This window comes from Lagenorhynchus albirostris, chromosome 5 (genome assembly GCF_949774975.1).
Source record: "Lagenorhynchus albirostris chromosome 5, mLagAlb1.1, whole genome shotgun sequence".
Taxonomy (NCBI): Eukaryota; Metazoa; Chordata; class Mammalia; order Artiodactyla; family Delphinidae; genus Lagenorhynchus; species Lagenorhynchus albirostris.
In genome coordinates this window covers 134,506,337-134,518,222 of record NC_083099.1, presented here as the reverse complement: position 1 = coordinate 134,518,222, position 11,886 = coordinate 134,506,337, and the positions used below count along the sequence as shown (strand labels likewise).

Sequence of the window (11,886 nt, the reverse complement as noted above, 5' to 3'; positions counted from 1 at the left end):
AATGCATATACTTTCCATTAGACATGTTTGAAGACAGCCTCCCAAAAGAGTTTGCAGAGAAAAGTAAAACAAGGGTTTTTATGCACTGCTAGTGAAAGCATAAATTGGTTTAAAGTTTTGAAAAGAGCATGGCCTCATTCATCAAAGACTTTTAAAGTGCTCATACCCTCTCGCCAAGTTGTACCAGCTCTGGAAATCCATTTGGAAGTTATCCTAAGGAAGAAGAAAAAAAAATTTGTGTCTAAAGATGCTCAGGAGATGAAGTGTTGTTTAAAATGGAGAGAAAGAAAAAGGCAACCATCTGAATTATGTTCAAAATTATTGAATGATTAAGTTACAGAATATAAAAACAAAATAGAGAATATTATTCAGTGCCAGTCTGTCAGACAATTGTTCTAAATCTATAGATAGATGGATAGATAGACAGATAGATATACAACTTGTTCATTTTTCCTAACAGCCCTAAGGTAGGGGCTATTCTAATACTCATAGATTAGAACACTGAAGCACAGAGACGTTATTTAATTGGGCCAAGGTCAATGAAAGGACTGGGATTCAAGCCTGGGCAGTCCAGGCTACTATCTGAAAAAATAATGGGAGACAACACACTCTGAGTGTTCGAAAAGAGGGCAATTACATCCCTTCTCCTTTTCTGCATTTTAACAAGTTTATGTAATGATGAGAAACCTGCACTCGAAAAGGGTAAATTAAGGACTTAATCTGTGTTCCTATAATAGATCTGAGCAGAAAGACATCTTAATTGACCATAGGACGCCATTACTGCAACCAGGAAACTCCAACCAACAGCCAACTCTCTTCTGTACACAAGAGAAAATTAGAGTAAATTCCATTTAGAGGGAAGTGGGTTGAAAATAGGTTGTTTTTATGAATGCAGAGAAACTAGCCAAAGCTAGTGTTGGGTTCTCAGTTTCAATGTCACACTTGCTCAAACACCAGTTCTATTTTTAGGTATGGTTCTCAGATAATCACTCTGCCTTACCCAGAAGGAAGTGTTTAAACACCAGAACCTCACGCGTCCGCACAAACCAAGAGGTCAGCGCTGTACTCAGGTGAGATGGGGCGGAGGTGGGATAGAGGTATGCAGGAGCAGTCACGGCCCAGGCACTGGGGACGTAGTGTCCGCTGCTGGAGCTGTAAGGCTCGGGGTTTATATATACATACAGCGCGAGGAACTGCGCTTGATCACCTTTTAGCGTGGTAGGAAGAAAGGGTAAACACGCTAATGATGCTAGTGATGAATGTGAAATGGAACAAATGCCACCGTACTTATCTAAATGGAAATTTTAAGCTAAGGGCACTATATCTATTCTACAATAAGGGTCACTTAGTAACTCTAGAATTTCATTTCCAGGTGCTGTCTGAGCCCACTAGTCCCAACCCCCAGCCCTGTGGGTCCAGCCCTGACCACTCGCTTCTAAGGACTACAACTCCCAGTCTGAGTGAGATCCCTACGCATGCGGTCTGACGACCTACGCCTACATTTCCCAGCAGGCCGAGCGGCTACGCTGACGCACGCGTGCGCTCTTGGTCGCTGTTGCCAACTCTGGTTTGACCTACAGCCGCCAGGAGAAGATGGCCGCGCCGGTAGTGTCTGGGCTCTCCCTGCAGGTGAGAGAACGAAGGTCCTGAAAGCCAGCGGGAGAAGCCCTCCTGGGGTGACTCGTACCAGACCCCTAAGTTCCACGGTTCCAGGCCACAGCTGGGGAGCGTGGCCGCCGTTCAAGGTCGCGGGGCCAGGCGAGTGGGGGGCGACGCCAGGCGGCCTGGGCAGCCCCGCTTTCCCCCCGGGATGCGCGCGGGCCGGTGGGCTTGAGGCTGCGCGTGTCCTACCTTGGCGTCCTGTGAGCACAACCCCGAGAAGCAGCTGGTTTGAAGGGCACAGGTGAAGGGGGATCGCTCTTTGTTGCGGTGGTCACACCTGGCCAGGGTCACCAGTAATGCTAAGGAATATTTGTAAAAGCACATTTCACGTTTTAATAAAAAAGTGAGACCGAAAAGTTAAAATGACTCGTCCTTGGCTGCTCAGCCAATAAGGGGTAGAGCTGAGATTCGAATCCACAGAGTTGGAAAGAAAATTCGTGCTCTTTGTATTACATGATGCTTTACGTATCATGACAGCGTACAGCTTCCGTAAGTTTTCCATAAGTGTTATAAAGTCTTTTAACCCTCACAACCGGTATAGTACACTTAGAGCTGGAATTATCTGAAGGTGACCTGTGCCTTTGCCAGGTGCCTTTTAAACTCTGGATTCCAACTCTTGATAGACAAGATACCATCTCAACAATATCAAGGTAGTATTTTGATAGACAAGGTACTAGGGCCTATTCTCACATCAGGCGGCTGGAGTACCCAAAGAATTCGTCTGTATTTTCAGATAGCATTTCGATTCTAAGAAGGTCCATCTCTTGCAGATCATGCCTGGAATCCTCCCACTTTTTATTAAAATCATGCTCGAGGGTGGTAATATAAATGCCGAAAATCTTGTTAAAAATTTTTGGAAGACACATTTCACCAAGCTTAGTGTTTTCTCTCTCAGTGGTGTGCTTGCCTCAGCCTACTCCTAGGAAACCAGGAAGTTAGAAGTAGAAAAGCAATTTCCCAAGCAACCTGGAATGATTTCCAGTGGGGAAATTTACTCCTAGGTAATAAAGAGCAGCTCACCCTCATGTAATCTATGTGATGATACAAGGAAACATGAGAAGCGAATCATCTAGAAGTCATGTTTACTGTTTATTATTGCAGGTTTAACTGCAGAAATCCTTTAAGTAGTCTCATTTGGATCTCCTTTCTCTTTGTTTTAAAGGTGCGATGCTTCAGTACATCTGTGGTCAGGCCGTTTGCCAAGCTTGTGAGGGTATGTCTTTTGTGATTGTAAAGCAGATGAGTGTGTGTGAATCAGACAGCAGTACACTTAGGGGCATGGATTTTGTATAGTTACCCCTGAACCTTTCTGCATGATCTGTGGTTCCCCAAATATGATGGGGGTGGAGGGGCTAGGGGACGGAATAATGTTGAATGCCTGCCATGGGACAGGCCCATGCATAACCTTTAAGTAGGAGAATTTCTTAAAACCCGATAACAGTGATGGGAGGTAGCTGGTCTTCCCATTCTACAAAAAAGGAAACAGACTTTGGGAAAACTTGCCCAAGGTTATTCAGCTTAGTCTTAAAGCTGGACTGAAACTAAATCTTGCTCATCCAAAGCCGCAGCTTTTCCACTACAATCACACAGTACCACTAAGCATATGTAGTCATACATTGATGGTAGTGTGGTTTTAAAAGCCAGTGGTTCATTGTAAAAAATAATTCAAGCCTCAGGCACTTAGTAAATTGCTAAAGGGCTCCATTAAACTGAACATTTATGGAGCTCTGTAAGGGATATTTGCAGTATTACTCTGAAATGTATAAAAGTATGCTTGTGTATGTTTCATAAACACGTGTTTGCCTGGTTCTAGCATGTTCAAAACTGCCTTCTATCAGTGTTTAAAACCTCCCAAACTTGGAATTAAGTAGTTATTGAATTCAAAGGAATCCTAAGCTCATCTCATAATTAACATAGTTGAATTATAGATAGTTAGAGCAGAAGGGGACTTCAGACACCATGTTTCCTAAACCCCTTGTTTTAAGGTGAGAAATTGGAAGGTCACAGATAGAGTGACCTGGCCAAGGAAACATCCCTCATTTTGAGACTTGTCATTCAGGATAGCTCTTTGATGACATATTTAAACTGTTTTGTGCTATAAAAGATGTATTTTTAAAATTATAAATATTTCTTTCTGCTATTGATACCGTAGTATTGTCTTAACTGATTTTCCTTTTCGCTTCCTCCCCTCCTCCACCCTTGTTTTTAAAGCCACCTGTTCAGGTATACGGTATCGAAGGTCGCTATGCCACTGCTCTTTATTCTGCTGCATCTAAACAGAATAAACTGGAACAAGTAGAAAAGGAATTGTTGAGAGTAGCAGTAAGTAGCCTTTCCTGTTCATTACTTATTAAGTTCTCATTGTATATATTTTGCTTAGATATTTGACTCTGCATCCCTAATGAGGTGTATCCTAAGAGAAAGAGTTGCAAGAAAAAGGAAAAGCATATTTTCTGTAATGATGTTGATAGTAATAATACTGGGTATTATCGTTCTGAACCTATTGTATAATAGGTACAAACTGACGCAGGTAAGGATATTAATATTAGGAACCAAGATTTGGGGCTCAGAGAAGAAATAGAAAATCTAAATTTACGATGGTAATTTAAGAAACATTGTCATTTCAAAAGAGAATTGAAAAGTCACCTTGATAATCTTTGCTTGTATTTCCAGGTATTTCCAAAACAGTCTTTAGAATATATTATGATTTTGTTTAACTGGGAATTTATTTTCCTTTTGAAGCCTTTTGTGAGGAGAAAATGAGCAGAGCACGCTGGGCAGCAAAATTAGTGAAGGTGCAAGAGTTTCATGACGATAATAGAGAACTGGCAAAGACCACAAGGCTACAGGGGAAAGTTTATTTTTACGTGTTTTTTAAACATGAAAAGAGGAGTAAATGAACTGAATTAACAAAAGCCTACAGTGTAACTTAAATAGAAGAATCCCCACTGCAGTTTCCCCTGAGTTTTCTAGTTAACACATTTTGTTTCTTCCCCTGCTCCTTTTACGGTAAGTCCCCTACATAAAAACGAGTTCCGTTCCAAGAGCACGTTCATAGGTCCAACAAAGTTAGCCTAGGTACCCAACTAACACAATTGGCTGTATAGCACTGTACTGTAGTAGGTTTATAATACTTTTCACACAAATACATAAAAACAAACAAAAAACAGAACATTTTAAACCTTACAGTACCTTGAAAAGTACAGTAGTACAGTGCAACAGCTGGCATCCAGGGGCTGGCATCGAGTGAACAGGCAAGAAGAGCTACTGACTGGAGGAGGGAGAGGAGGTGGGAGATGGTAGAGCAGAAGGATCGTCAGCAACAGGAGACGGAGGGCTGCAATTTCACTCACATCCCGGGCTTGAAATAAAGATACTGTACTCTACAGTACACTACTTTCTAGTTCCCACCTCTGGCAGTAAGTTCTGCATTAAAGAAGGGGGATGTACAGCTAGTATATAATCTGTCCAGAGAAAGTTGTGTTCTTTTTTTTGATTTTATGTTTTAAGAATTTCTTATAATTTTTAAACAACTTCTAAAGATTTTTTTTTTAATCTTACTGTTTGTTAGAGGGGATAAAAACCTTCACAGACTAGTTGTATAGAACAATAAGTTTTGTTCGTTTTTTCATTTTGAGCTTTTGTGGGAACTTTTGTCCTAACAGACAGTAATTTTAGCTCTGTTTTCCTCCCTTCGTCCATCTATCTCTGCAGATAACGCTTTTGATCTCAGTTGGTACCGTCAACTGTTCTGACCCTCACAGAATCATACTTACTGTTGGAGACACTCGGGGGACGGGTAGCAGGAGCAGACAGGGTCACACACAGGCTTTCGGGAGGTGACGGTGACTGCCCGCCGCTCGTCCCACGCACCCACTTTAGACCTGAGCACCGGTGCTCGCCAAGGGGCCAGTGGCTGGCTTGTGGACGTTAGAATGGGGTTTAATTAAAACTTGAAGTCGGTTAAGACGTGGAGACATACAGAGGAGGCCATTACCTTAAGACTCTTTATAAAAGAAAATCAGCCATTTCTTGGCACTGAGAGGAAAATATGCTGCCCAGGTGTCACTAACTGTCCATGGGTGATGCAGCAAAAACAGATAAGAAACATGAAAAACTGTATGGTTCCAACTCCAGAATGCTTGTAGTTTGTATAAGCTAGCAGTTTTTATGGAAAAATATTGTTTCTTTGGGGTCGCTCAAGTTGAAGTTTTAGCATTAGATGGCAGTGTAGGCAGGTAGCTAGGATCAGAGACAGAAATTGTCCAGGAGCCCAGGAGAGGGTGCTGACAGAGGGGTTGAGGGGCTAATAGAGGTGCATGACTGAAAGATGCCCAAATGGAAACAGCCGTTGGTTTGCTGGAGCTCTGGCCTGACACTCAGGGGAGCAGAGTGCTGGAAGCTGCACGTGACCACTGACCAGGCGTTGGTGACGTAACATAGTGGAGACAAAGTTGTGTCTCTCATGGTAGTTGCACTCCCGTTTTTTGACCGTTTTTCCTCCCAGACTGGCTGAGACTGCTCTGGAAGCCCCAGAGCTCCCGCACAGCGCTGGGTTGGTTCTCCTGAGCTCTCTGAGGGGCAGGACAGAAGCCGGGTCAGCCTGAGAGGGAAAGGCCAGGAGGCCGCCTGCAGTCAGCACATCTTGTCAGGTCTACGGTTGAGTGTGGGCATCATTAGCGTCCTCTTAGCATGGGAAAAACTAGAGTATTACCCATAGTAGGTACATTAAAGTAGGTGGTGAATTGAATCTTTTGGCTGCTTAGGTTTTCTATAATCTCTCCTGAAAGGCAAAAATAAATTTAAGAATCTTCATTAAAGTGGTTTTAAGTATTTTCAAGAAATACTGTATCCTGTGTAAAATCATCTTAAAAGCAAAGAAAATTTTGTGATTGTAAACTTCCCTTCATGTGCTTTGAGAGTGCTAATTTTATTTATGAAATGTATGATTCATCAGAACATATGTGTACGACAGCTAGGATCATTTATGGCCTAAAGAGTTTAAGAAGTTATTTTTTGGTACTTTTAGCAAATCTTGAAGGAACCCAAAATGGCTGCTTCTGTCATGAATCCCTATGTAAAGCGTTCCATTAAAATGAAAAGCCTAAATGACATGACAGCAAAAGAGAAGTTTTCTCCCCTCACGTCCAACCTGATCAGTAAGTATTAGATGTTTTTTATTGAAGTCTCTGAAAATCTTGCTACTGAAACTGTCCTGCATGGGCCAGGAGCCCCAGCACCGCCTGCCTTTCGGCAGTGAGGAATCTTGGTCTCCCCCAGCCTGCTGAGTCACAATCTACATCTTAACTGGCTCCCCAAGTGAATTGTTTGGGCGTTAAAGTTTGAGGAGCATTGTCTAAAGGATATTAAGATGCAAGAATGTCTGATTGCACAGTTTCAACCCATGGACGAGACCAGTGGGACTCATACCAAGAAAATGGTTTGTAACCAGTGGCTGTGCCCCTGTCCTTGAAGACATTTGCATTCTTTGGTACATTTGAGTTGCTTTTCAAATCCCATGATCACTCAGAATTCAAAGAAAGCGTGTAATGAATATAGACAGTGTGTTAATTTCAGGATTTATGGCCAACACTGGTATCTGTGGCATAAACCTGAAAATCAGATTGAAAGCCGTATCAAGAAATCTACTGCAAATCCATGTAAGACACACACACCCTTACAAATTTAAATCCTTGTTTGTTCAGTCTTTTTTTTTTTTTGAACATTGCATATTCTTTTTAAATAAGTTGCGTCTTCTCCATTCACATTCTTAAATGACATTGAATTTTAAGGCCACAAATCTAAGTTTGCGTTCGAGGTGAATATAATGCTTCATGAATGACCTGATTTAAGTGAAATACCTTTACTTTCCCAGGTTTGCTTGCTGAAAATGGTCGCTTGAACAATACCGCTGGGGTCATTTCTGCCTTTTCCACCATGATGAGTGTCCACCGGGGAGAAGTGTCTTGCACAGTTACCACCGCATCTGTAGGTGACGGGCTGTTGCTGCTGCATTTGCCTTGACATCCCCTGTGTCACATTTTGCAGAACAAAAAGAAAAAGGCTAAAATCAAGAAATCGGGACAGGCGACTTGGCACTTGGGCGGTTTGCTTCATTTATACCAGCTTCTGTGAACCTCTGCTTTGCAAGGGCCAGCGTGTCTTCTTGGTGCTTCCCTAACCAGTGATTATTCCTAAAGAGTGTAGATTGAGTTAAAAATGTGTCGGGAAATACTGGTTTATGTTCCATTAAGGTTTAAGTTATTTTGTAAATATCACACTACGTAGTTTACTGAAATGCGTGTCTAATCTTTTGCGGTGGTGAGTGGGAAGGGGTAAGGCGGAAGGGCCCTTTGGTCTTACTGACTTGCTGAAGTGGACTGAATTTTGAAACCTACACTATTCTGGGTGCTTTATTTTAATATCAAAGGTCTGTGTGAAGCAGAAGTGTTACTATCTTCATTTTACCGGTGAAGAAACTGAAGCCCAGGGGAATAAGTTGCTTGCTCGAGGTCACAGAATGTGGAACTAGGATTTGAACACAGGCCTCTCTCTCAGAAGTCCGTGTTCCGTAATCGGCACTACCTCCCCAGAATTAATTTTGTTGTTGTTGTCTTAAGCGTGTATCCTCTTCCCACTGTAGTTCAGTCAAGGTAGGGAAACAGTCTGTGGGGCTTAATTATCAGTAGAGCGTGGTAGATTTACTTGGGGTACGCAGCACCTGACCTCACCTAGATTAACATTTCTAGTGTTGAAAAGATATTCTAACTCTCTAAAAGAGCATAACGTGAAGGAGACATTTTAGCACATAGTACCTATTCGTACATTTGTAGTTCAGTAGTTGGTGCCCCCAAAGCACATTCCTGGCTGAGAGTCAACATAGCTCAAATGTTCTCCGGAGCCCACCGTGACTGCACTGGTTCTCCTTGACCATAGAGCTCAGACCAGGCTTCCCTGGCCAGATGGTCACGCCATCCCCATGGCCAAGCACTGGTGCAGGTCATTCTTCAGTGATTACAAGGACATGATTTTGTAAGTTTCTTAGAACCAACTGATGCTAATGTTTTTGACATTGAGTCTCCCGGGTAAATAATTTCCACCCTTAAAATATATATATATATATATATATATATATATATATATATATATATATATATATATACACACACATACACACACACCTTGATTAATGACTAGGGGCACAGACTTTAGAAATAGACTGATTTCAAATATTGGCACTAGTCCTCACTTGCTGGCGGGACCTTAGGTGAGTTCTTTTTTTTTTTTAATTAATTTTTATTGGAGTATAGTTGGTTTACAATGTTGTGTTAGTTTCAGGTATACAGCAAAGTGAATCGGTTATACATATATCCACTCTTTTTTAGATTCTATTCCCATATAGGGCACGACAGAGTATTGAGTAGAGTTCCCTATGCTATACACTAGTTTCTTACTAGTTATCTATTTTTTATAGGTATATATATATGTGTGTGTATATGTTTATCCCAGTCTCCCAATTTATCCCTCCTGCCCAGGTGAGTTCTTGTTAACCACTGTGAGCCTCAGTTCTCCCACACGTAAAATGGGAACAATAACTCCTGACCTCCCGGAGTTGTCCAGGTTAAAGGAGATGGTGGTATAAAATGCCTGGCACACACGGGTGCTTAGCACACAGCATGTGTCTGAATGGAAGGTGGGGCGTATACTTCTGAGTTCTCTAACCTCAGAGCCTCAGCGAATGATTGATGGAGCACTGATAGACTTCCCCACCACCACCCCCCAAAAGACACTGTCGGATCTTTGCAGAGCTGAAAGGCTTCTTTGCTAGCTTTTGGACTCTTGGGTGTGTGGGTTGGGAGGTAGGATTTGTGACAGGTGAAATGCCGCTCCTTCAGCAACATTTGCCGTTCTCACCCAATCAGGGGTAAAAGTTGGGGCAAAAAGGAGAGAACACTGTCTGGATGGTCAGGGCACTTGCTCTGTAGGAACAAGATTACAGAGCTGTACTGACTTCAGGAGCCAGCCGCCTGCCCGGGCTCTCTGTGAGCTGCAGAGAGTGGAGTGGCATGCCAGAGCTCCTGGTACCCGCAGATCCCAGGTCAAACTGCAGCTTTTCATCCAGGGGAATAATAGACTCAGGCAGTCTATTATTTATGCACGGAGGAGCTGCACGGAGCTGCACGGAGGAGAGGCCTGCATCCTCAGGCATTATAAACTTCAGGTTACTAATCGTTACTTCCAAGTTGTACTGCTAGTACCATGGAGCAGAGATGGGCAGTAAGTGAACCTAACCTCCCAGTGTGAGCTGCCCATGTGTTCTTGTGAGGCAGGGCCTTTACACACCCCGACACCAGCATTGATGAGTGACCATTGCGGCACAACTCCAGGATGGGTCCTCAGATATCTAAGAGAGGAATTCACAAGGCCTGTCTTGGTGATACGTTGCCAGAGGGATGTTTTTTCTCTCCTTCAACTATAGTAACTTTCTGTTTTGCTTTATCTAAATTTAAAGGATGGTTTTGTCCTTTTTTAGCCTTTAGATGAAGCCACTCTTACCGAATTAAAAACAGTCCTGAAGAGCTTCCTAAGTAAAGGCCAAGTATTGAAATTGGAAGTTAAGGTAGGTTTTTAATTACGTACGGTACGTTTCCTCAGGTTGTTTGACACCTAAAATGGCTATAGAAAGTGGAAAATTAGATTTGATTATGTAAAAACTTGCCTATAGTAGAACCTTCATATTTATATTCAATATAAATGATTATTGAGTCCATTCACAATTTGACTTGTCATTTTCTAGATATAATTGTTACCGCTTACAGTTATGTAGCACATAGACTTTTCAGAGCACTTTTTCATCTTTCTTTTTGATTAATGAAATGTCAATGTGTTTTCACATTTCCAACCTATTTTCTTTCCTAGGTTGATCCATCAATCATGGGTGGAATGATTGTCCGTATTGGAGAGAAATATGCTGATATGTCTGCAAAAACCAAGATTCAGAAGCTGAGCAAAGCGATGCGGGAGATTCTCTAAAAGTGTTGATTTCCTAAAAGTGAAAGTTCTTAAACTTGGAGCAACAATAAAATGCTTCCTGAACAGAATATACTATGTTTGCTGTCTTTTAAAGTGGAAATATAGGGAGCCTTATTTTTATATCTTTCACAATCCCCTTAGTTTAAAGGTTAAAAGGCCCTTTGGAACTTAGTTTGTGTCGATTATTCTTAGGAATTTATGGAAGCTTGTATCCCTTAGGAAAAAGTTAACCTTTATACCAGGGACTGTTAAGTACTTCATGTATCTTACCTCATTTCCTTTGTCTTCAAGGCCTGAGCCTGCACGTGGAGTTAAGGTAAAGCAAACCGGTTGTCATCTCCATGTTTCAAGTGCTGGGGCCCATCTCTAGTCAGACACTGAAAGTGGTCCCTGAGCCCACGCTGGTCAGACACTGGCAGCTGCTCCTCCTCTGCTGCTTCACGCTTCTTGCAGCTTCTGCAGCACGTGGGCCAGCCCCTATTGCTGTGCCCCTGGGGTCCCATGTCAGCCAGGTGACTGGGCTGCACAGAGTCCTTCAAATAGGGCCAGGTTGTGCTCACCTGCTGAACTCTTAACACGTACTTCCAGCGTGTGCATTCGGACTTGTTTGAGCCCAAAGTGATTTGGCCTACAGTCCCACCCTCCACATTATCCTACTTTTAAAGGCAGTAATGTTTTCTGTAAAAGCTTTCAGAGAGATTATTTCCGAAAAGATGCCTCTAGTCTAGAATCTAGAAAATCTAAACGCAGTTACTCTGCTAACAAGCATTCATTCCCTCAGCCCCACTGAGCACAGGGGTCCCCATCAGAGCTGTGCACTTCGCAAGGGAAGGCAGCGGAATGGCAGCTTTCTCAGCCAGCCGGCTGTCACAGCCCCCGAGAATGTCCTCTGAACCAAGGAATGGCCAGGGGTGTCTAGACAGAATGGAATCACAGGATTTTCTCCCCTCTTGGGAGCAGGTATTCCAATGGAAGGTACACCGACGGTTAGAAGTCACTGCTCTTTGGGGCTTTCCTGGTGGCGCAGGGGTTAAGGATCCACCTGCCAGTGCAGGGGACACGGGTTTGTTCCCCGGTCTTCCCACATGCCGCGGAGCAACTAAGCCCGTGCGCCACAACTACTGAACCTGCATGCCACAACTACTGAAGCCCGTGCACCTAGAGCCCGTGCTCTGCAACAAGAGAAGCCAC

At 42.9% G+C, this 11,886-nt stretch overlaps 1 protein-coding gene across 1 annotated transcript; it reads left to right on the top strand.

The window, feature by feature from the left end:
* The first annotated feature begins 1,014 nt into the window (after positions 1-1,014).
* ATP5PO (ATP synthase peripheral stalk subunit OSCP) lies at positions 1,015-10,763 on the top strand. The gene is made up of 8 exons (XM_060150882.1): positions 1,015-1,070; positions 1,373-1,629; positions 2,825-2,875; positions 3,874-3,984; positions 6,692-6,821; positions 7,538-7,650; positions 10,196-10,282; positions 10,582-10,763. The coding sequence occupies exons 2-8, from the start codon at positions 1,594-1,596 to the stop codon at positions 10,693-10,695; spliced, it is 642 nt and encodes a 213-aa protein (XP_060006865.1). The 5' UTR covers positions 1,015-1,070; positions 1,373-1,593; the 3' UTR covers positions 10,696-10,763.
* The last annotated feature ends 1,123 nt before the right edge of the window (positions 10,764-11,886 follow it).